Source organism: Lepidochelys olivacea, assembly GCF_965140295.1.
Source record: "Lepidochelys olivacea isolate rLepOli2 genome assembly, chromosome: 3".
Taxonomy (NCBI): Eukaryota; Metazoa; Chordata; order Testudines; family Cheloniidae; genus Lepidochelys; species Lepidochelys olivacea.
The window spans coordinates 193,780,091-193,806,590 of NC_140413.1; the positions used below are offsets into that span (position 1 = coordinate 193,780,091).

General features: G+C 40.4%; 1 protein-coding gene across 1 annotated transcript; it reads left to right on the plus strand.

Annotated features, from left to right (window-relative positions):
• The first annotated feature begins 1,092 nt into the window (after window positions 1-1,092).
• C1D (C1D nuclear receptor corepressor) lies at window positions 1,093-26,500 on the plus strand. Its single transcript, XM_084624470.1, has 5 exons — window positions 1,093-1,257; window positions 14,976-15,122; window positions 16,854-16,920; window positions 17,378-17,433; window positions 20,079-26,500. Exons 2-5 carry the CDS (start codon window positions 14,976-14,978, stop codon window positions 20,253-20,255), a joined length of 447 nt encoding a protein of 148 aa, XP_084480596.1. The 5' UTR covers window positions 1,093-1,257; the 3' UTR covers window positions 20,256-26,500.

Here is a 26,500-nt window from a genome sequence, read left to right on the forward strand (position 1 = left end):
ATGAATTAGCTTGGAGGCTCCAAAATAAGCAGCCAATTAAGGATCCCAAATTGTATTTATTCTAAACAATTTTATTTTTAAAGTCAATCCCTTTGGAGGTGGCCTGATCCATGATTTTCAAATGGCTCAGCTTAGCAATGCTAAAGCTCACCATATGTTGGGGGACGCACACCCACAAACACCCTCTGCATATGTGAGCTAGTCCCTCCTCCTCCTCCTGATCTGTGAGGGGTGCCCTCGCAATCACCCCCTCCCTGTGTGGGAGGAGTCCCTTTCAGGCCCTTCCCTGTGGGGCGGGGGAGTCCTGGGGAGACCCCTTCAGGCCCCTCTGTGCTGGGCGGGCGGGCAGGGGGGGAGATTGGGGGGAGTCCCTCCAAGGCCCCCTTGTACAGGGGGGCTGTCTGTGTAAGCCGAGTGGTGACACCCCTCTAACAGCTGGGGGGCACTTTCTTGTGCTCAGGTCCCTGCCCTGGCCAGGGATAAAACCCCTCTCGCTGTCTCTGAGAGACCCCCCCCCGGCATTTCCATCAGCACTGGCGTCGCCCCCGCCTCAGCCCCTTGCTCAGCGGGCGCGGCCTCAGGCTCATGACTGCACTGCGCCTGCGCCACGTAGGTCAGGCCAAGAACCCCCAACGCGCGGGCCGCACTCCGCCTCGGTCACGGTCGGGGTACACCCCTCCACCAGCATGGGACCAAGCCCCGCCCTCTCCGATTATGATTGGCCAGAGGCCCAAGGCTCGCTCTTATTCACCTCCTGACTAGCGGACGCTGAACCCACACCCGGAAGGCCCCGCCCCTTCTCTATCTCCCTTTCCGGATTAGCTCGCGTCACCTTGGCCCCGCCCCATAAAGCTAGCTTCCTCGGATTGGCTCTGGCTCCCGAAGCCTCATCACTTTCCAGATAGGTCACGCCCCAACAGCGGAACTTCCATTGGCCTCTCGCCCAGCCACTCAGGGTGGAATCACCACCCAGCACCCTGCCCCCGGACAGCGTGTTGTGTGTCCATAACCGCCGCGGAGCTCCGCCCGCGCCTTTCTGTGGCGTCATCCACCTGCGCCCGTGTTCCGGCCGGTCTCCAGGGTTCCCCTTCTGGCCTGAGCCCCACAGCATCCCCCCTCCCTGCCCCCCCCCGACCACAGCGCCCTGACGGTCACCGTTTTATTTTCCGTACAAGCCCAGCGTAGCAGCGTTTGGCGCCTTGGACGCTCCCCAGTCATCACTGCGAGACACCACTTGACTGGCGTTCAGGAGAGAACGTAAGGCTGGCGAGTATGGGCCACGCGTAGTTCAGAGGCCGTTATTAGCGTTAGTATTCATTATCCCTGGACCCGAAAGGAGCGCAGTACTTCAGCTTGCCAGCTGAGCACGAGTCGGCTCCCGAGGAGAATGGATTACAGTTAGACTAGCTCCTGCTGCTGTCAGACGCGCTTCGAGAGTCAGACAGAAAAATGCTCATACCTTGTTACAGTGTTGAATTGCAAAATTAGCTGCTGGTGTTAGGGGGAAGCAGTTTAATTGGCAAATCAGTCCTCAGTCTGCACGCGGTTTTAAACATGCGTGTATGAAGAGAACGTAGTCTTGGTTCGTTATTTTTTTTTAAAGAACACTTTGGGGGTTAAAAAATAAAATCGGTCTGAATCAGCAAAGAGGCTGGATACTATAGTACTGCAGACTCTTGGTCAAGAAAACATGAAATATGTAGCACAGAAGAGTGTGCTCGGGATTATGAGAAATTTAGGTATAAGTGACAGGTTTCAGAGTAGCAGCCGTGTTAGTCTGTATTCGCAAAAAGAAAAGGAGTACTTGTGGCACCTTAGAGACTAACCAATTTATTAGAGCATAAGCTTAGTTTATGCTCTAATAAATTGGTTAGTCTCTAAGGTGCCACAAGTACTCCTTTTCTTTTTAGGTATAAGTGTGCTTACCAGAGTCCACAAGTGGTATATCCAAAAGGCGACCTGTTTGGGGTTCTTTGGAGAAAGCATGCATAGCTTTCTCGTAAAGGTGTTCCTCTTTTCAGGGCTTGTAAGATGTTTAGAATTCGTTTCCTGCACATGCAGGACTGTTTTGCTGCTCATGTGAAATGAAGGCTTCTGCCCAATGTGCAGTTGCAGTCAAAAGTGCTCACAGTGTTAGGATGCATAAAGAATAGGACGGTGAATAATGCAAAGAATATTACAATTATTTTATATAAATCAATGGGATGTGGCCTGATTTGGAATTCTGTGGGTAGTACTAGTTGCCCTATTTCAAAAAGGATATTGCAAAACTAGAAAAGGAGGTTCAGAGAAGGACAATGAGAATGATGAAGGGTATGGAGAAACTCAGATGAAAGAGAAGGTTGGGATTGCTTACCTTAGAAATGTGACAAATAGGAGAGGGTATAAGAGTATATAAAACTCAGGGGGTCACACACTTTGTAACTTGTTTCAGAGTAGCAGCCATGTTAGTCTGTATCCATAAAAAGAAAAGGAGTACTTGTGGCACCTTAGAGACTAACAAATTTATTAGAGCATAAGCTTTCGTTAGCTACAGCTCACTTTATTGGATGCATACAGTGGAAAATATAGTGGGGAGATTTTATATACACAGAGAACATGAAACAATGGGTGTTACCGTATAGGCTGTAATAAGAGTGATCAGGAAAGGTGAGCTATTAGCCGGGGGGACCTTTTGTAGTGATAGTCAAGGTGGGCCATTTCTAGCAGTTTACAAGGACAGTAGGAGGGGAAATAAGAAAAGGAGTACTTGTGGGACCTTAGAGACCAACAAATTTATTTGAGCATAAGCTTTCAGTTTTACTTTGTGTAATGACACATCCACTCCCAGTCTTTATTCAAGCCTAAGTTAATTGTATCCAGTTTGCAAATTAATTCCAATTCAGCATTCTCTCCCGTTGGAGTCAAAAACCAGTTGGAGAATACTTTAATCTCTTTGACTCGATTACAGACCTAAACGTGGCAATTCTTCAACAAAAAAAACTTCAAAAACAGACTCCAAGGAGAGAGACTGCTGAGAAGCTCTGTGTTCCCATATACCTATGTGGAAGCAGGAAATGTCATTTTGTACACAAGAAGCTCTTGTAACTAGATTGTTCTCTAAAATGCAAATGCTCTTTAGGGAGCATTCCAGATGTGCATAAAGAAAGCTATCGCTGTGATTGCTGATGGATCCACTGACAGGTCTGTAGCTGAGCAAGAGTCAGCGTATGTCAGATTTGTCCAGGAGGGAAAACCTATTATGTAAGCAAACAGAGCACAACATGTGGAATCTAGGACAGGTAATGATGTCACACAAGGAATAAAAACAGTTTTAAGGGTCATGGGAATCAGGTTGAAGAGCTGTATTGAATGTAGATGGTGCAGCAATGACTATGGGCTGTCAAGCCAAGTTTAGACATGCTTTTTTTTGTTATGCATTGTGTCAACCACAAGATAAAAATCTTCAACAGTTTGAACTTAGTTTGAAAGACATCCTTACATTTTACTACTTCGTGCCAAAAGTTTGCAGCAGCTTCTATCTCCTTGGCATCAGCAGGATCTTGCTGACCATGAGCTCTTTTGGAAGTACAGGAGCACTTGTGGCACCTTAGAGACTAACAAATTTATTTGAGCAATATAAAATTGTTAGTCTCTAAGGTGCCACAAGTGCTCCTTTTTCTTTTTGGAAGTACAGTATTCATTATATATGCTGGGCTGCTAATCAGGTCAGAGCTCTGAATGCAGTGATGAAAAATGATCATTTGTCTATTGCCCAAATTTGCAGAAAATGAGTCAGGAGCCATTGTAGCTTTTGGGGGATATTCTTAAGGAGATGAGGACAGGCAAATTTGTGGAAATATTGTATTTTGTGATGATTTAATTATTATTGTGATGGAAGTCATTCTCTCAGAAAGGGTCTCTGGTTTGTGGAGGCTCTGCAAAAGCTGAAAAGTGCTATGCTGGTACTCACAACATACCACTTTTGAATGTGCTTTCCAGCTCTATCATGTTTTCTCTGCTGGTCTGACGGGGATTAGGAGCAAAACATTTGTGGACACAGTGACAATGAGCAAGTCACAAGTGTAAACTTCTGAATTTCTCTCTTTTTTTTTTTTTTTTTTCATGTAATGTTGGGTGGAAATGTTCAGTATTTCAGCTTTGAACAAGGATGGATTGATTTAATTCAAAATGTTTTAAATCACCCATTTTAATCAAGATTAAATGAGCAAGCAGGAAACCTTGATTTAAAGCATCAATTTTAATCGTGTTTTGCATTTGTACTTTTTAATTATTTTCCTAAAGAAAAGTTAATTTCATTGGTTGGAGACCATTCAAACATGTTGATTTGCAGCTAAATACAACCTTCACACTAAATATTGTACTTCTTTTTGCTAACTAGGCAGATAAGCTATATTAGTGCTGCTTCCCGCAGCTCCCATTGGCCGGGAACGGCGGACAGTGGGAGGTGCGGGGCTCCGTGCCTGCGTACGCTGTAGATAAACAAACTGGACCGACCCGCCAGCGGCTTTACCCTGATGGGCCGGGTGCCAAAGGTTGCCGACCCCTGAGCTATACGTATACACATTTAAGCAATTATGTCGTTTCACATATATTTATTTAGATTCTTAATGTTTAAATTTTTTGTTAGAAAATGGTGACATTCATTTCTTATTAACTAGGTGATTATTTTATTCATGATTTACATCATGAGTAAGAAAGGAAATTGAAAATGCCTTTTTTGTTCATTTTTAATTGAATTACAAAATATTTTTATTAGTTAAAAATACCGTATGTGCTGGACACACAAGGAAAAAAAAGTAAGTTTATCAAAACATGTTTGCATTTAAAACTAACTCATTTATTAAACAAATGAAGTATTATGTATAGTTAATGAATTGAAATCAAGTGTTTCTGGTCACCATATGCTTCAAGATTTTGGAACTAGTAAATTTCATCCTCACACCTCATTGTTTTCCTTTTCCGGTCTATGAATAAAAATATTTCATGCTTTTTCAACTCCAGATTGTTTTTTCAACTTTGAATTAACTTGTCATTAAAATGAACTAGTTGAATAAACTGAATTGAAGGAAGTATTCTCTCTGCATCTGCAGAAGAAGCTACTGCTGTCAAAAGCTGGTTTAACACTTCAGTAGACTCTGGTTCCAGGAGCTTAGCCAGTGATTTCCACTAGTTCAGTGGCTTGACACTCTTTAAGACTTTGGGCAGCAAATATGTATTGTTTGAATATTTTTTATTTAGTTTAAATTACTTCAATAGATTGTAAATTTAGGCCATATGGTAGGTTAATTTTTAAAAATTAACCTATTTAAAATTAAATTAGAAATTATGACAACCTATTTAATTTACATTCAAAATAAAAAAATCAATTTTTTATTTAAAGCATATTTTTAAAGTTTGATTCCCCCCTCCTTTGAATTATGTATGTAACTTTCATTAATAAGAGCTGAAGTTGCATGCTGTATCTTAAGTAATAGTACCTGATGCCTGATTAGAATTTTTTCCCTCTCTCACATCATGACTTAGTTTTTGTTGCATCTTACATCTGTTTGTATCTCTCTCCACCCCCCCCCACCCTTTACTTTTTTATGTCTGTCACCTGAGCTTCAATTCATTTTAAAAACAGTGTGTACAAAGTTATATTTGCTCCCCAGGAGAATCATAACATTGTCTGCATATAAATTAGTATTAGTTAAATTATTTACAGAATCATCTAATTTTAACTCCCTTTATAATACAATTAAATCACAGGTCAATAGATAATTTAATATAGAAAACTAATGTTTGGTAGCATTTTAAACTTCAGCAAATGGTTGCTGATTGTGATCCACTTCTTTTTCTGCGTGATCTTCAGATGATGAAATCTTCTCTGTCCCTCCTTCTGTGTGGCCCCTTATGTTTTCCTCAACTTCTCCTGAAGAATGAATGTGTTCCTTGATATGCATATATTCTATATTAGTCTGGAGATCAAGCAGCATATACCTGTTGGAGTTCCTATATCTGCATTGGTATTTTTGAATAAATGAGAATCATCATCAGGCAAATGCATTTTAATGCGTTTTTGATGATCAGCTTAAGTATTATAACACCTTCATTGTTACTATGGCTCAGTTTTGTGATTAAATGTATTTGGAGAATGGGAGGGCTTTTTCAGCTACATTTGCTCATATCAGCATGTTGGGTTAATTACTGCAGGGCAGCCTTTCAACTGAGATTTAAAAGCCAGGATCCCATCTACTGTATGTTGACATTAAAGCACTAATGTCACATTTTTCATGAATAATAGTTTGCCTCTGTGTCTTTAGCCAAAATACTCGTCTTTACTGTGCTGAGTACTATGTGTGGGATGCAAACTTTCCTCTATCTCAGAAGTGGCTATACTCACTGTTGGATTTTTTGGTGCCGTGAATTCTATTGAGATTAAAGGTGGTATAATGATAAAGTATTATCAGCCACAAGTTACCCTTCCAGCAATATTACAGCCCCATTTATCCAAACCCATTTGCCTGAAATGCTGTCTTATTCAAATCTCTTATTCTCCTCCCTACCCTGAATTCTTCTTAGGAATTGCTTACCCAATAGTTTATTCTCCAAACTATCCAGATTCTCATTTAACTGAATGTTTTACTGGCCCTGCAATGTTTTGGAAAAATGGGATTGCTGTGCTTAACTAACAAACAAAAAAACTGAAAGTTGGCAAATCCAACAGACAAACCTATACAGCAAAAATCCAGGATAGGAACAAATCAAGTGTGTGATAAGTTTATTTTGAACTTGGAGGTAATTGTGTTTGTGGTTTAATAACTGAAATTTAAGGATTGAGGAGGACAGGATTGCCCCGAGATATATGGAGTCATCTATGTAGTCCTATTTCCCCTTCGGCATCCTCTATCCTGTAGGTGTGAACGTGCAGCCTGCATGTTGATTTTGGCCAAGACCCCTAACCCCCCAGCTCCCCATCCAAAAAAACCAAACTAATTTTGTGAAGATGCATGTTTTCTAAAGTAGTGTTAGTTTTTTCTTTTGTATTTAATGTTATCAAAACCATTTAAGCTACCTGCTGCCTTACTGTTGGCCTGTGGCAGCACTGTAACATATCCTGTGCAGAGATTAGTTTCACTGAAATAACAGTATAGTGAAAAGAGAGAGGTCCCCAAACAGCAGGAGTAGGAACTTGGAAATTCCTGTTGCAACAAACAGAAAACATGCAAGTTCAACAAATCCATTCTCATGCTGAGGAGGGGGAGCACGCTTCTCCTGTCAGTGGAGGGTACTCTGTAGGTGTTAATATTCAGCTTTGTTCTAATGTGTGGTTAATTTTCATTGTCATGTCGCACAGATGGGGAAACTGCATGCAAGGTCAACTAAATCATTAGTAACTTCATTCTTGGTATGTGGGATACCAGAGTTAGCAAAAAAATACATTTTGTCTGTCTCTTCTCCCTTTCTTTTCCATTTTTCTGTCTTCTGTTCTTTTGGTCCAGATCGGGGTATGGAAAAGTATGCATCTATGCTCATTTAATAGAGGTATTTTACCGATGGCAACTGCAATCATGTGATCCTAGCCAATTTTAATCAGCAATAGAATGCCCCCTCTCCCCCCCCCCGCCCTTGTACATCTGTCTCTGGACAGGTCCAGCATGCCTTTGACCTCAGCCAATGTCTTCCCTAAGAGGGGGAAGACTTGGTAGGGCTCAGGGAAAACTCCAAAGGAGAGGTGCTCCATCTCTCACCAGAAGGAGCCAACTTCCAAAAGGCCGTGGTCGCCTGCTAAGTCTACAGTATCAGAGACCTCAAATTCTTGACTCAGTACTGTGAGGGCAAAGGACTCTTCCTTTGGTACCAGTGGGGTCGGGAGATCCCAGAGTGTTTCTCTGAAGCACGGCTCCAGCAGGCCCCCACAGTACTATCTATGAAGGGAGGCCTAGGACATATACGCTCTCTTTAGAACAGCCCCATCTACATCACACTTACCATTGGTGCCTTCTCATTCAGCACTGTTGGTACTGGCAAAATCGAAGCACCAGACGCCTTTGGCCCCATTGCCTGCGTATTCCAGATTGACAGTGCCATCCACCTCAACTGTTACATTGATACCAACCCACTCAGTACCGCAGGAATTCTGCTACTCCAGGGACTTGTCAGTTTTAGATGAGCTGGAATCCCGACTGCTTGTGAGTACCAAATGACTCTCAGTACCAAAACACTAGTCTCTGGATTACCACTGCTTCCTGGGAGTACAAGATTCTCTGCCTTTGTCTACTGGGGCCACCCCTTTGGAGGATATTGAGGCAGATGAAGGAGGCATTCAGTCAGTCTCCTCTTTATCAGTATGAGGTTCACCTTCACATAGGTACAGGAACCCCTACTTTGACAAGGATATTTGTCTACTACAGGAATGGCTGGATCAGTCCTGGGTACCACCCACTCTGCCATATGGGGACCTCCCCCCCCCCCAAAAAAAATGGCCATGCTGGGATGTTTGGGTGGTGTATCAGGAGCAATTTGTCAGACCTCTGGCTCCATTGCACCAAGAGGCTAGAGCTACACGGTCCCCTCTACCAAATCCCCAACATGAGGAGATCTTTGAAGAACAGGAGACTAGGGCGGGTAAGGAGGCCACCCCTCAAACTCCTATTTCATCTTTGTTTCCAGATAAGGCAGTCATGCATCCATCGCCATTGATGGCTGATGATTTTTGCCAATTCTAGGACCTTGTGAAGAGGGTGTCTGACACCCTTTGTGTGCCTTTTGAAGAAGTTAAAGACTCACAAGGCTTACTCGTTTGTGACCCTCCAATTTCAGATCACAACTGTCAGGTGATCGTGGCCAAGTATGACTTCATGAATTACAAGTTTGCAGCCCTTTATTGAACATCTTCCACAGGAGCATAGAGAACTCTTTCAGATCATCATGAAGGTTCAGTTATAAGCCAGAATCTCTCTCCAAGTCTCATTCAATGCCCTGGACACCTCCCCATATCCATCTTCACTGCGGTTGTTGTGTAGCGTGTCACAGTTCCAGCTCTCGGGGTTTCTGAGAGAGTTTCAGAATACTGTTGAGGACCTCTCATTTGATGGTCAGAAGCTCTTCTCAGGGACTATGGATGAGTCCCTACACATACTGAGGGACTCCAGAGCCTGTTGAGGAGGTCTCTGGGTACATATACTCGTACAAACAAGGAGATTTAGCACATCTCAGACTGTCCAGAGATTGCACCCTGCCCAGTTCTTTGGATTTCACAGAACCACCAAAACCGCTGGAAAGAGACAAAGATTCCAGAGGAAGAGAGCTTCTCACACTCCTGCAGAGAGGATGCAGTCGTCATCAAAACAACAGTTTGGATGGGTTGGTTGAGGGTTCAGTACCTTCCTCACCTCTAGCTTGCAGGCTGCTATCTTTTGCTCACCTTCCCACTTTTGGAGACAACCTTTCCCATTTCCAGTAGGGTTGCCATCATGTTGCCACAGACAGGTGGGTCAAGGAGGTTATAACATTGGGCTACAACATCCACTTTACATCCCATGCTCTCTCCTATCTTCCTTACGAGTTCCTCTTTAGGGACCTCTCTTATGAGACTACACTGAGTCAAGAAGTGCACACTCTCCTTCACCTAGGAGTGAGAGATGGTCCCATCTCCTCGGTGGGAAAGGGTTTTACAAAAGTATTTTCTCATGCCAAAGAAGGACAGCGGGTGTCATTACATTTCATTACTGAGTCCTTCCCTTCAGTCTCTCTTCATCCCCAAGGATATTCTCAAAGATTCTAAAGGTAGTATCTGTTTACCTTCATCAATAAGTGAATTTAGTCTTCAGATGCAGATCTCAGATGTGTACCTTCCTGGAGACCAGAACGTCACAGCCGATATGCTCAGCATGCACTTTTTCCATGACTATGAATTGGAGTTGGACTCAAATTCTTCAAGGAATATTCTAAAAGTGGACTTCCACAAGTGGGCCTATTCACCACATTCAGCAACAAGAAGTTCCCCCTATTCTGCTCAAGAGGAGGCCTAGGTCTCCACTCTTTGGGATATGCCGTTCCCTTTCTTTGGACAACGGGCCTTCTCTATGCATTCCTTCCAACACTGCTCATACTAAGAGCGATGAACAAGATCAAATAGGACAAGTCCAGAATTATCCTTAGAGTACTGACCTGGCTGAGACAGACTTCGTATCCTTACCCGCTTCACCTATGCGTCCAATGGGCATTTAGTCTTCTGACCTTCCTCATTTCTCCTCCCAGGATGCAGGTCGCATGCTTCACTCCAAACTAGGATCCTCTGCCTCTGAACATGGTTCCTAGATGGTTCAGGGGATTAGAATCCACTGCTCAATAGGAGTATAACAGATATTACTTAACAGTAGAAGGAAGTAAACGCAAATTACTTATGTTCAGAAATGGAAAAGGTTCAACCACTGGTATCACTGTCAGTACCTTGTGCCTGAATCATCTTTGCTCTCAGCCATCTTGGATTACTTGCTGGATTTGAAGAAATCAAAGTTATCAGTTATCTCTATTAAGGTTTATCTGGCCACGAGATCAGCATTTTGTTCCCTACTAGAAGGATTTTCTGTATTTGCTCACCCTGTGTCTCAAGATTTAATAGGGATTTAGGGAACCTCTACCCCCAGGTTTAGGGTCTTACTCTTTCTTGGGATCTCAGCCTGGTGCCAGATACCTCATGGAACTTCTGTTTGAACCTATGGCAACCTGCTCCTTGTTTCACTTCTCTATGAAGATGGCTTTTCTAGTAGCTATCACGTCAGCCCACAGGATTGGGGAGACTGGGGCCTTGATGACTGACCCCCCCACACACTCCATTTATGGTATTTTTTTTAAGGACAAGGTCTCTTTGTGGCCACACCCTAAATTCTTACGTGAAATGCGTTTGGATTTTCCTCTCAACCAGACCATCCATGTACCGGTATTTTGTTACTAAACCACATAAATCTCAACATGAGACCTCCTTTCATACTTTAGATGGGAGACAGGTACTGGCCTTTTATCTAGCTATGACCAAGCAATTTCAGAAATCACCTAGACTGTTTTTCTCCATTGCAGAAAGATCCCAGGAGTTCACAATCTCTCCACGGACACTTTCAAGGTGGATCTTTGGGTATGTTGTTGCTTGCTACAATGCAGCTGGTGTTCTACCTTCCCAAAGGATAACAGCACTCTGTCAGATCACAGGCAACTTCTAGAGTGTTACTCAAGAACATTCCAGTGTCTAAGATATGTGGAGTTGCTACATGGGCTGCAGTGCATATATTTCTAAACGCTATGCGTTGGTACATGTGTACAGTCTTCAGTCTTGGACTCAATTCTGAAGCTGTAGGGAACTGCTCAGGAATCGCCTGAAGTGGAGTCCCATAGCGACTACTCAAAGATGAAAAGAAAGTTACTCACCTTGTGCAGTACCTGTTGTTCTTTGAGATGTGACTCGCTCTGGGTGCTCCACCACCTACCCTACTTTCCCTCTGCTTTGGATGGTTCTTTGATGGACATTTTGGTAGAGAAGGAGCTGAGGGCAGTTTGCCTGCACAGCTCTATAGGTGCTCTGCACGCAACACGAGGGTTGTATACAGCTCATATGCGGCCAAATGGACTCTGCTAAAAGTAAACCTCCAATCAGGGCTTGAGACACATGCATAGCTGAAGTGGAGCAGTCACAGGGGAACACATCTCAAAGAACCACAGTTACTGCACAGGGTGAATAATCTCCTCTTCCTTTGCTGGTTGTCAACCATGTTCTATAACTTTATTTAATTAGGAGATGCCATGACAAAATAAACACACACAAATATAAAATTGTACTGCATACAAGTATTTGATACTTTGCCTTTCTGTGAACAACATCCTGTGCATGCAGCTCTGTTCTCTCCCAGGAGCCTGGCAGTTGACTGAAATGCCCTGTAAACATGTGGTATCATACCTTGGGGAGCTCGAACATTTTAGGGTTAGCTCAATATGTAAAATGTGATCTGATGCAGACCTGAGAGGTGTGAATGGCTATCATTCATCTCAATGGGGTTATAATTCTGAAGACTGCAGATGACAGTTCCAGTGTTAGCTTTGTTAACTATTTCACGGTTGATCATTTTAGCAGAAACATACTGCTACAGTAACTGGAATTGTGGATAGAATTTGAGTGGAGTACCACCCCAATCTTCCTCCCATGTGAACCCAGCAGGACTTAATGAATAAAAAGAAACCTCTCTCTCATAAACCACACTCTTGCCAGGAAAAGGGAAAGATCAAATCTTTCCTCTAAAACAAACTCCAGGGACTTCACAGCTGTTTGCTGTTGGCTTTTCTGCTGGCTTTGTGGGTTGTTCATTGATTACTCTTACAAAATACAGCTTCTCAAACTTATGTGGCCAGTACCATTTTCAAAATGTAAAAAAGAGTTTTTCTAAAATATTTCTCTCTTCCTTAACCCCCCCCCCCCATCCAACAAAAAATCCTCGTCTTATCTTGTTTGCCTGACTCTATCACTTGTTTATAATTGCTGATTCCATTTTGTGGTGTTACTTTATTCCCCTGATAATCTTTATTTCTACTACTCCATTACTATTTCCAGGACACCTAGTTTCAAGTACAGGCCTATATACAAATGTGGAAGCAGCAAAGAGACTCTTTCCCTGACAGTGGCTGAGCTGCCTCAGAAGCCAGTGAGGAGATCCCTAGCCTAGGACAAACTTCAGGGTTCCACAGTATGTCAGTTGGTAATCCCAGCTATAACCAGAGAGGAATTAATGGTAGAAATTTTGGCTTTGTCTACACTATGCAGCTTTTAGCAACACAGCTATGCCGCTACAGCCGTGCCACTAAAAGGTGGGCAGCGTAGCCGCTGTTTGTCAGCAGGAGAAAGCTCTCCTGCCGACAAAAAACTTCCCCCCCCAATGAGCGGTATTAGCGTTGTCGGCAGGAGAGTGCTCCTGCTGACAAAGCGCTGTTCATACCAGAGCTTTTCCTTGACACAACTTTTGTCTTTCCAGGGTGGGGTGCGTGGTTTTTTGTTTGTTTGTCTACACGGGCAGGTGAACCACAAAACTTTGGTCGTTCACAGGTCTTTAAAAAACAAACAAACAAAGTCTTAGGGCCTAATCATGTCCCTAATACAACAGGGGAACAGTGTACTGCCAAGTTCTTGCAAAACAGAATCCTATGGGTCCAGGACACAATCCTTCAGAACGTCAGTCTGATGTCCTTTTAAGGTAGAACAAGGCAACAGCTTGTTAGAAAGTTGCTCTGGGGATGACTCAGGGTTGTTTAGTGAAGGAAATTGCCTGCCTCTTCCAGTTGAAAGGTGTGTAATGAATGAGGCAGGAGATTGAAGGAAGAGAAAAGATGGTGTCATGGTTAACACAGTTGAATGCTGACCTGCAGAATTGGATTCTATCCCTGCCTGAGTCAGAGTTCCTGTATGATGCTAAGCAAGACACTTAAAGCAGACTTGCTCACAGTTTCAGGTTTCACAGCTCTTAATTGTGTGTTCCTCATTTTTTGGGTGCCTAACTTGAGCCCTTGAGGTCTAATAAGAACTCTGAAAAAATGAGGTCCTGGGCATCTCAGATTTGGCATCCAAAATTAGTGAAAACTTTGACCTTAATCTCTGTGTGCCTAAGTCCCCATCTGTAATAATACCTCTCATCTCACAGGTGTTGTGAAAATACATGAATACATATTTTGAAGTGCTTGGATACTAGAGTGGTGAGAGTGACAGAAAAAACCAAGAGGAAATTAATAATTGTATATTCAGAGAAGGGTTTGAATAGTGTGCAGTAAGGGTTCGAACCACGCATTGAAAACACCGAGCAGAAAACAAAACATTGAGTAACTGCTCATTACGTGAGCACCGTCCATTCTGTGAACTGAATGAGGCAGGGGTGCTGTGGAAAAAATATGTGATCATGTAATTAAAGACTCTCATAATGTATGTACACAAGGGGGCTGAATTCAGGTGCACAGACAAGCTTATCTGGGCCTAATGCATTGGAACACTTGTTCATGAAAAATTCGTCTTGTGAAAACATGGTTTCAGTAATGATTACAGCTGGTCAAAACTTGGAATTTCTATTTGGTGGGAAATTTTGACATTTCAAAATTTTTCATTCCAAATTGGAAAGAGAACAATTTTTTTTTTTTAATTTGTATCGAAAAAAATTGCTTTGGAAAACTACAAAATTTTGATTTGGGATTTTGGAATTTGACTTCAAATTTTACATGCTATGCATTACTACTATAAAAATAAATAAATAAAACGTCAAAATTTTCCAAAATACAAAATTTCCAAAATTCAAATTTTTTTCCTTCAGTTTTTCTTTTTCAGGAAATTTTGTTGAAAATGATACAGTTTAGTGAAAAAATTCAGTTTAGTCAAAATAGCTTTTTCTGAGGAAAAACTGGACTAAAATTTTCTGACCAGCTTTAGTAATAATTCCATGGGTCTCCGTGCTCCCCCTACTTCTGTGCTGAGCAGGCGAGAGCAAAAATGCCACAGAGGGCCCACATGTAAAGGAACTGCAGCTACATGGGACGCTCCTGCTTTCCTTTTGCAAAATAGTTGATGCAGCAGCAGCTGTGTAGGAAAGGGATGTTGTTGTTATAGCTTTTTACACTCTACCTACAAAATGATTAATAGGGTACCTTTTTTTTTTTCAAACCGGCAAATATTTCTTTACATTATTGCTACAGGACCATGGAGTCAAATATTTGGTGTGGTGTAAAGATCTGATATTAAAATAGTGATGTTCATGATGGGCCTTCATGCTGTATTGCATTTAGAGCAGATACTTGAAACTGCCATATGATTAGCTGTATAACTGTTGACATTACTTCTGCAGTGAACTAATTGGCTACACACCTGTTAATCGAATATTTCATGAATTCACTCCCCCCCTCCGCATATTTTAAAATACAATCCTGCTACCCCATAATATTTGGTGAAAATAGTAATTGTTTCTTTGTAGATGGAGATGGCAGAGGAAGATAATAGTGGGGAAGAATACCCAAATGAAATTCATGATTATCTGTCAGCATTTGAAAAGTCTCTTGGTTCTGTAGGTGACATGCTGAAGACTATGATGTCTGTTTCTAGGAGTGAGCTTCTTGAAAAGGTAAAGAACAACCCCCCAGCAGCAACCTTTATTATTATTATTTATTGTTTTATTGTTAATTTTTATAACAGTAGCACGTAGGAACCCAATCAAATAATGGACAGTCCCTGCCCCAGAGACCTAGTATTTAAATAAATCTTTTCACATTTATAGAACACTTCTCATTTCAAAGTGCTTCACAATCTATATACTTATAAAATAACACTGAAATGTAGCAAGTGCATTAGCCAACTAGCACACAGTAGTGGGTCAGTAGGGTCATTTAGGCCAAGGATGTGAGGGCTTATCCCCACCCCTATGAAAAAGGCCATAGGATCTTTACTGTCCCCCAAGAGTACAAAGAGGAGCTATTTTTCCATAGTTTTATGTGAAAGACCTTCACACAGTAAACTTCGTTGTTCTCAATTTATTATTAAGATATATATATATATATTTAGGAAGAACGAGTTGACTCTGGGATTTGAACTTTTGGTTCCAAGGAGTACAGAACTTGATGCTTAGTCCACTACGCTATCCCTTCCAGCACTATTAAGAGCAGATCTAAGGGAGTCTGTAGAACATATCTTTTTCTGCATGTAGCTTCAGTGCAAGGTGTACTGCCAGAGGACTTCATACAAGCAGCTATATATTTTTAACATTTAAAACTGAATTTGTAATTTCTTTCTTTGGGGCAAAAAAGTTCATATGTAAGGGAACTTGTTCATCCATTAAGGATTCCTAACATGAATAAATTATGAAGAAATCAGTCCTGACAACACCAGTCTTTTGACAGTATCCATGTTAGAGCTGGTGGTCTGTATGATGTTATCAGAGTTCCTGGAAATCCTGTAGGATTAAAACAATAAATTGACTTTGACAGTCAAAAAAAAAAAAATCTCATTACCCATTTCTTCTTCCTTTGATGTACAGCCTAAAGCGTTCCAACATGCCTAGAACACATCATCTAATGTGTACAGTGTTCATGGTTGTTAATTGTCTGTGGCATACTAACCTTCTATTATAACTTTAAATGGATTTCAGTAATTTTTTGTTGCATTCTGAATTTCTGTACAGTTTTATTTTGGGGTTAGGGAGAGTTGTTTTGAGAAAAATCCTGGTGATGAAATGTGATCTTTATCCTGAGAGGTCGGCGTAGCAGGTGCTCAGTACTTCTCAGCAACCAGCTCCATCACCTTTTATTAGCCTGTTGCATTTAATGTTAGACTGGATAAAAAGTCAATAAATATACAGCGGGGAACAATCCTGCAGAGAGAGACTTTGATGACTTAGGCATGGTCTACACACAGTTTTTGTCTGAAGTAACTATTTCCGTTGTGGGTGTGAATTTCTCTACCGAAATTAAATCAGTACAGTCCTTAGTTATATCAGTATAAAGGTGCTTTATACCAATATAGCTTATTCCCCTTCCCTCATGGGAATAAGCCATCCTGGTAAAACACACTGTATTACTTTAACTGTCCCAGTAAATTTAAAGCAGTACAGTTCTTGTGTGTAGGCAAGCCCCTGAAAAATATTTCCCATCTCTAGTTTTATGATAAAAGTTCTCCTGGTAGCTAAATTACCTGTATTAACAGCATATTTAAGGACAATTGATTGCAAAACCATGTACCATTGGTTCTTAGTCACAAATATATCTGTATGGAATTATACTGTGTATATTACTGAAAGCTACTATACATCTTTGTTAAAAACAGTGCAGAAGCAAATGATCACATTTGTTTGTTTTTTAAGTTGGACCCTCTTGAACAAGCAAAATTGGATTTGGTTTCTGCATACACGTTAAATTCAATGTTTTGGGGTAAGTATGCTGGAGGAGGGCGATAAGAGGAAGCAGAGTTTATGGTGGCCATTTTAACTTTTTTTTTTTTTTGGATGGCTGCAAATTTTAAATAATCAAATTCTGTAGTTAAATATCTAAGAACCCAAGTTTGCTATTGTCCTTCAATCAGGGTAAGTGATGCTGAAATTCTAAATTAAAGTTGGTAATTACATAGACTAGCAACAGATATGTAAATGAGGATGTTGGGGTTTTTTGGCAGCCTCTTCTGTCCTTTTTGGCTAACCATATTAGATTGGTACTGGAGTACTTGATTAGAATATTTTTAAATATAGATATTTGAACAGAGCAGGTAGGCTCCAATCCTGCAAACGATCACATGTGGACACATCAACTCATTTGTGTATTGTCAGCTGCAGGATTGGGACCTTAATGATTCCTGCCCTTAAGTTCAACAAAACACATTTTCTTCTTGCAGTATACCTGGCCACTCAAGGGATCAATCCCAAGGAACATCCAGTGAAACAAGAGCTGGTAAGATTCCCATATAAAATGCATTGCAAAATCAGATTTGCCTAGGGCAAGTACTTATTAATTTTAAATCTACATTTTTAAATGTATGTAAGTTCAGTCTCCACGCACTGGTGTAGTGTATGCATGGCATTGTATAACTGTTGATATAAGATGCTTAGCTCTCCAAATTACGAAAGTCATGATATTTTTAGTTCAAAACAGTGTCATCTGTGGAAAGCAAAGTTGTCAATTCTGGTAAAATTAGAAAAGCAGAATAATATAAAGGGTGTCATCCTACCTTCCCTTTTCCCCCACCTTTTGTTTGAGAATTGGATTCTGAGCAGACCAGCTTTTCACTGTATCTGTTGAACAGAAAAATGTTACATGTCTAATAGTAATTTATAGTTTCCAGTATGGTGTTTTTTCCCTATAAATACTTGGAATCATGTTAATCTGTGAGGCTGCCTTTTCTGACTTTTGTATGACTAAAAGAATAGTGTGGTTGATTTACTAGCAAAGACGGGAAAGATGCCCCCCCTTTTTCCAGTTCCTCCATTAATTCATTTTCTCAGCAGTAAAGAATCCAGTTCAGCAACAAAGCTAAAAGCTTTTTTGGCATCAGTTGTATGTGTACTGTCCAGTAATTCTGCATTAGTGACATATTTACAACCTATAATAAATCTTTTAGGTTTGTCTTTATATTCCATTTAGATACATGAGTACAGTATATAAGATCTGCTATCTTGGAAATTCTGCTGACTTCAAAAATCAAATCATTTAGTTTGAAGAAAATAATAGAAATATTATACTAATACTAAGATTAAAAATAGAAATAATTATGCCCATTAGAAGTGCTTATGTAAATAATAATAGATCGGTGCTGTATGAATATATTTTACTTATATATATTAGTAAATACACAAAGGTAATTCTACATAATCAAGGTAATAGTGCTTATGACTGAAGAATACAGAAAACTACTCTGAATATCAAAAGAACGTGTTCTATTTATAATTTGGATTTTGCAGTCTGTAGTGGATCATGGAACAAAAATTGGATTGTTAACTTTTCATGGTGATTGTTTCTGCTCCTTCTTACACTATATTGGTACAAAAGCATTACACTATTTTAATCTATTCTTTAAAAATATACAGCATACAAATCTAAAGCAAGTATTTACTTGACAATTGCTGATGGTTTTAGTTGAAAGTAGATTATCTTCTAGTTTCTCATCCAGTTTCTTTTTACAAGTAACAATGTGAATGAATAAATGTTTCTTTCATCCAAGAGTAACGTTATCTTATCACTCATGTGGAAAGGGCAATCAGAAACAGTTACTTTCCCACTGTTTTGTTTTTAGAACTCTGCTCAACATGTACCTATAGGTAATACTTGGGGTTTCAAATTATATAAATGAAACTCTCCTTCCAGCTGTCAGAGTTAATTTTTTCTGTCACCTTGTTGCGATGTTTCTGTCAACTCCTTTTTTGCTTTGCTAATATGTGTCGGGTTGCTATCTGTTCTAATTAGCTATCTCAGTCATACTACAGAAATATTACAGCGTACCATAAATTCATACCCTGTAAAGCTTAACGAGTTAAAACTACACCTTTTACATGGGAACATTGGCCAACATTTTCAGAGATCAGTTTGAGATGTGGGTTCTGATCATTCTTGAAAAACAGGTAAAGGACTTTAGAGATCCAAGGTAGAAAATGTTGGCAATGCGTGTATATGACAAACATGCTGCATGTTAATATATGTATTATCTGTGTATGCGAAATGTATGTATTTTATTTATTGTATATAATTCAGGGAATATGTAAAGTGCTACATAATGGCTGTTCATTAACTATTTGTCTAAGGTCTCATGGGATGCCTGTGGGAGAGCTGACAATTCATAGAATATCAGGGTTGGAAGGGACCCCAGGCGGTCATCTAGTCCAACCCCCTGATCAAAGCAGGACCAATCCCCAATTTTTGCCCCAGATGCCTAAATGGCCCCCTCAAGGATTGAACTCACAACCCTGGGTTTAGCAGGCCAATGCTCAAACCACTGAGGTATCCCTCCTCCAGTTGAACTAGATCTGAGTCCCACAGGACCATCCTTCCTGTGTGTGTTTGTATAAAATACTCATCCCAGAATAATCAAGAGTTTCTTTAAAAAAAAAAAAAAAAGTCATGCTTTCTTGGTTTTGGTTGGGTAGATTAAAATTTTGGAGATATATATTTTATATTTATATAATGCACATATGGCTTAATTTTGCAGGCTTTACTTGGGCAAAATTCTTATCGACTTCAGTGGGTATATGACCTTTTTAAGGATTGGAAGAGTAGGTCCCAAGGTTGTAATAGCATTAGACAAAATATTACAGGAATGAGGACCATACCGATGCCTAGATATATAAAGATGTTTGAAGTTGTACTACTAATGGCCGCATATGCTTATTGGTACAATTACCATGTGTTGCAGAAAATCTGCTAAAAGGGCAGTCTTGAGTTTGCAAAGAATCCACTAGAGTTTGAACAGAGATGAAATATTGTATTCGGCTGTATATTATGGAATGCATCATGTTCTGTATGCTTTGTTCTCACTGATCTCTATTTTAATAGTACATGTCTTCACAGAATAATATCGGGTGTGCTTTTTATTTAATATCTTGCAGGAGAGAATAAGAACGTACATGAACAGAGTCAAAGAAATAACAGACAAGAAAATGGCGTCCAAACTGGATAAAGGAGCTGCAGCAAGATTTGTAAGAAATGCATTATGGGAACCAACACCTGAAAATAATCCTAAAGTGAAAACTTCTGCTAAGGCAAAAAAGAGAAAAATGAACTAGTTTTTTATTTTCCCTTTGGTTTTATTTTTGTTTATCAGGTAGGGAGATAACTAGAAAATTATTTTTTAAATTGTGTTTTGTATATGTTTTGCATCACATAACTGATGAAGTAAAACAACAATTTGGTGAATATATCTTTAGCAAAGATCTAAACTGTAGGGTCACGTTGCACAGCTTCTGCTGAGTTCTCACCTGTATATACACATGTATATCTGAAAGTGAAAGTTGGTCCTTGGAGATTAGCTTGAAAGCTTGGCTCTTTAATGAGAACGAACTAATCATTTTTGCCAACTCTTTGTAATAATATGCTATTTCATGATTTGCTTCTCATTCTAATAATTTTGGGGGGTAATTTTTGACTGGCTGAAACTGTATTTTCTTAGTTATTGCTAAATTTAATATCCGAATATTCAGCCAGTCACAAGTGATGGACATCTAGTCTGTGTGAATTGTTTACGTAGGAGCCACTGGTTTTCAAGTACACCTCTGTATGTAATGCTAAATTTGTAGAGCATACTATCCTTTGTATTGCTTATATTAAATATACATGATGCCTCTTTTTCAATCTCTCAACTTGAATTAAGTGCTGTTTATGGGCTTTTAATGTTTCCATGGCCTTTAAGTATGGATGAGAGCTTAGTGCTGGCACTGCAAGATGGACAGGTTAGCAGGGATTCACTTTGGGAATGGTGGGAAGCGCGGTCACGTTTTGCTATTCCCTTTGATGCTGAGTGTGAAAAGTATTCTCTAGTACGGTAAAAAGTATTGAAATACTGGGCAAATATCCTGTTTTATATATGCCTTGATTAATTTGTACTCCTTGTAGGAGCGTATGCATTCTTAATCTGTTGGGAATTTGTTCAGGAGAACCTGTTAGTTCATGTTTCCGTACACTGCAAGCTCACAAATGAATAGTACAAATTTTGGGTTTTTTTGGCGGAGAAGGTCTGCTGTTATAGGATAGCTGTGTTGGGGGTCGGGGGTAAATGCCTGTGATTAGGCGTGCTCTGATTTGAAGGGTGGAAGTGCTGACATCGGGGATGGGATGAATATAAGTGAAGTGTCACTACCTGCTTGCAAATGGAGAACCCAGTATCAGACATGCTGGGTTAAATATACTGTTTCCCTGCACCTTGTATAATTAAGACCTCAATCTTGCAATTTACAATGTACTGGCATTAGAGGCATTCCTGCACAGAGTCCTTTGACTTCAGTGGGGGCTTCTTGGGCACACAGGAGTCTGCCCATACGTTGTAAATTGCAGGATTGGGGCCTCGAACTGGGGCAAAGTGAGCGTAAAATTCTGTCAAATCGGAATGAGTAGCATTTTACAATTGCTTTTCACCAGTGTAAATGACAATGCAAGGTACAGTGCAATGGTGAATTGGGCTCACTGAACCAGTCCTAACAATCTGTGATTCACCTGTAATTTACATTAGGTCTCTCACCTGTTAATGTGAATGAGCAAGATACACTGAATTTCTCCGTTACACATAATTGAAAGCTATTGGATATGATATGGAAAGTTATTGTTCTCATAGTTATCCTGAAGAATTACACCACCATGTGCTTACATATAGTCTAGACTGATTAGAGTGAGATGTTGTAACTAAAGCTATATCTCTGTTGACCATTCAGAAATCTGTTTTTAAAGGGAAATGTTTTGATAAACTGTCCAGTTGTCAGAGTAGCAGCCGTGTTAGTCTGTATTCTCAAAAAGAAAAGGAGGACTTGTGGCACCTTAGAGACTAACAAATTTATTTGAGCTTAAGCTTTCGTGAGCTACAAATCACTTCTTTGGATGCATTCCAGTTGTGTTTATTAAGCACAAATGTTATTAGTTTTGTATGTTTAGAAAATGGCTCTGTGAATGTTATGATGAAGAATAAACAAGCCTAATTAAATATGTAAATATCTTTTACGCTGATTTCTGGAATAATTGCTACTATTCTAACAAAGGATTTTCCTCCTCCAAATGGTCATTCGCAGGCATAACTTTACTGCCACAAGTAGTCTCATCAATTGTCCATGGGGCCACTCACATGAGTTATGTGTGTTAAAGGTGCATGAATGTTTGTTTGCTGGATCAGGGCCAAAATAAGGACACTCAATTATTCCCTGTGAAAACGGGTATATTTATGTATAACTGAATAACTCAGTCATGCCTCATCTTTGGCTTAGCGTTATACCATTTTTAATCTTAAGATATTTTCACAACTATTTAAGCTAACATATAATAAAAATCAATGGTGTAAATCAGTACTGTTTGTAATAGGTGTGGGGGGAACTTACTCCCTTTGGAAGTCTGTTTGTCCTTTTCAGGGCCTCCTAGGTCCTGGTCCTGCAATGTCCTCCATGTGGATGGACCACTCTGCAGGGACCCATTGACTTCAATGGGGTTCTGTGTGGGTGCAAAGCTCAGCAGGTACATAATTTATTGCAGGATCAAATGTTAGTCTAAAATCTTAAGTTCTAAAGCCAGCCTGAGGTGTTGACCAATATATGCTGTGCTTATAAAATATGCTTAACATATTGATATTCTGTGTTTAATGCATATTAATATATGTGGTATCAATAATACATACTGATAGGATTTTTAAGTGTGTGTGTATGTGTATGTATATATATATAAATCACTATCAGTATGTATTATTGATACCACATATATTAATATGCATTAAGCACACAATAGCAAAATAACATTACATTGTACTTATATTTCTAGCAGTTACGTGGCTAATTCAGGCCACGATTAATTGAGACCATTCAGCAGTTATATAACTAATTCAGGGCACTCAAGCCAAATATTGTGTGCTTAATGTAGATTAATATATGTGGTGTCAATAATGCATACTGATGATGTGATTTTTATATGCATATAAAATCACATTACAATATATATGTACATAAAATCACATCAGCAATGTGTATTATTGATACCACATTAATATGCATTAAGCACACAATATCAAAATAACGTGCATATAGATTTCTAGCTGTTACATGGCCTGAATTAGGCTATGTTTTTTTATAATCCTGTTCACTTATGCTAAGAGTCCCATACTTCACAAATCTGAAGTTCAGCTCTGGCATTAGAAAAGAAACTTGTCCAAAGACAAAATAGCTTAATGTTCTACCAGGACACAAGCCGAGGAGGAACCTTCATGTACAGTACCTCGAATGTTAGTATCCAAAACAAAGATAAGGAAGGAGCAGAACAAGAAATTAAGGAACTAGGACGAACTGGTGGATTAGATTTTAGCGACAGGTAAAGTTTCATAATTTGTAAAATCGTCCTATAAATACTCCTAGCTAAAATATGTAACTTTGGGGCACACCTTCTGTGTAAGGTGAATGTAACAACTGTGCACAAGACAACTTCCTGGAAATTGGTATCATATTGAACCTTTCCTCCTTTACTAAACTATTATTGACTTTTAGCAGTAATCCTGGCTGACATTGGTTTTTAGGCTCTTGAATGTATTTCATACGAAACCAAAGTGTGGTCAAACAATTGACTATACAGTTTATCAACAGAGACATAGGATAGTCATGCAGGAGATCAGATTTCTGGGCCAGACCAATAGTCCTAAGTACAGAAACTAGGCCTATGGTACAGTGCAAAGAGGATGGTCATTAATGCTCTGTTTACTTAATTCTCATCTCTAGTCAGCCTGTGTACAGTAATACTCCTGGGGGAATTCTGTGCCACTGCACATGCGCAGAATTCATGTCTGGCGCAGAATTGTTTCTTCAGAAAATACATTCTGCCCAAGAAGTATTGCAGTTCTACCTTTTGCCCATCAGAGACCACTGTGGCACCAGAACAGCCAGCAGCATGAACACAGCCAGATGCATTCTGGTCTGGTGCCACAGCGCCTCTGTGGGCAAAAGGCAAAACTGCAGCACTTCTTGGGCAGAATGTATTTTCTGTCGGGGTGGGGGGGAATTCTGTGCATGCGTGGTGGTGCAGATCTCCGCCAGGAATAGAAATTCATCACAGCACCATGCCCATGGAGCCAGGATAGGACAGGCAGAGTGGGGCACACGGGACTGCTGGGGAGGGGGTCACAGACAGGTTCAGAATGGTTAGTGCAGGGGACAGACTCGGGTACAGGCTCAGGAGCTAGTGGGATAATACCATTGAACCAGAGGCTAAATGGGAGTGGGGGTGCAAGGCCACATCAGGGCCGGGGGCGGGGAGGGCTGCAGGGACACATGGGGATGGGGGGGCATATGGACAGAGGCAGATGTGCCTGACTCAATGGGAGAGGCTTGGGATCAGCCAGGGTCTGCATGGGGGAGGTTCCCCAACTCCCTAACGATCCCACACCCCCTCCAAAAAGAAACTGTTCTGTACTTCTCCCACCCACACCCAACAACCCTCCAGGCTCCTTCCCTCTCCCTCAGCTCCTCTGTTAACCCTGACTCCCCCAAGCTTTTTCATTGCTTCTGATGGGTGCGGGAAATGTGTTTCTGTATTGTAACTTAAATAAATTACTCAAAGTTCTGTATTAATATGCCTCGTAACGAACATATTTGTCTATAAAATTACCAGAATCTTTTTTTGTCTGTATTGTTGTTGACAAGTATTTTGAAATAAATTACCAAAATAATTGAAACTGGCTTGATTATATTGTCGTTTTGACAAAATATGCAGAATTTTTCAGAATCTTTAATTTTTTGGTGCAGAATTCCCCCAGGAGTAACAGTAGGGAGCCAGCTGTACTTTTCAGTCATAGGGAAACCAGCAGGATAGCAGCAATCTGAAGGGAGGGGGGGAAAAGAATTTGCTAGGGAAAATTCTGGGAAGAAGCTTCCTGAAATTTCAGATATCTAGTAAAAGTAAGAGAGGAATAGTCTTGGGGAAACAGGATTGGTTAGCTAAGTACTTGGCAGCAATTGCTTACTAATGACTTAAAATCATAAAAATATAGGACTGGAAGCTACCCCAAGAGGTCATCTAGTCCAGTCTCCTTGCCCTGAGACAGGACTATATATTATCTAGACCATCCCTGAAGAGTGTCTAACCTGTTCTTAAAAACCTCCAGTGACGGAGATTTCAACCCCCCTTAGTAATTTGTACCAGTGCTTAATTACCTTTACAGTAGGAAGTTTTTTCTAATGTGTAACCTAAGTCTCCCTTGCTACAGTTTAAGCTGATTACATCTTGTTCCGTCCTCGGTGGTTAAGGAGAACAATTATCACCCTCTTTATAATAACCTTCTATGTATTTGTTCCACTGCTATCATGCCCCCCATATTTTCTAGATCTTTAATCATTTTTGTTGCTCTCCTCTGGGCTTTCTCCAGTTTGTCCACATCTTTCCTGAAGTGTGGTGCCCAAAACTGGACAGACTACTACAGACGAGGCTTTAACACTGCTGAGTAGAGTGGAATAATTACTTTTCGTGGCTTGCTTACAACACTGCTAAAACATCCCAGAATGGTGTTCACTTTTTTTGCAACAGTGTTACATTGTTGACTCTCACTTAGTTTGTGATGCACTGTAACCCTCAGGCCCTTGTCTCTCTCTAGTACTCCTTCCTATGTCATCATTTCCCATTTTGTATTTATGCAATTGATTATTCCTTCCTAAGTGGAGTACTTTCCATTTGTCCTTACTGAATTTCATCCTATTTATTTCAGATGACTTTTCTAATTTATCAAGATCATTTTGAATTCTAGTCCTGTCCTCCAAAGCGATCACAACCCCTCCTAGCTTGGTATTGTCTGCAAACTTTATAAATGTATTCTCCATGTCATTATCCAGATCATTTGTGAATATATTGAATAGAACTGAGGCCAATATAAAATACTAACTGTAGGCCCTGGTAATCACAGTAGGGTTTATAGTTTCATATGCAAGTGTAGCAGGGTGGTTTCACTTGAATACTGAAGTATTAAAAAATATCCCAATTAAGTGTTAATCATTACTGAATATTACTGAAGGTTAAATATCTCCACAGATAAAATGTAAACTCTGTACCTTCCCAGGCAATAGATGGTTGTAAGAATCTAACTTTCAAGAAACTCACAAATTACCCTTGGAAAGAACAGAACACGCATTTTTAAATGAACCTTTCTGTGTAAAGCTTATTAACTTCATTAAAAACGGAAGGACACTCCGTTCCTGTAGTGCAGGGATCGGCAGCCTTTGGCACGTGGCCCGCCAGGATAAGCCCCTTGGTGGGCTGAGCTGGTTTGTTTACCTGCCGCGTATGCAGGTTCGGCCAATCACAGCTC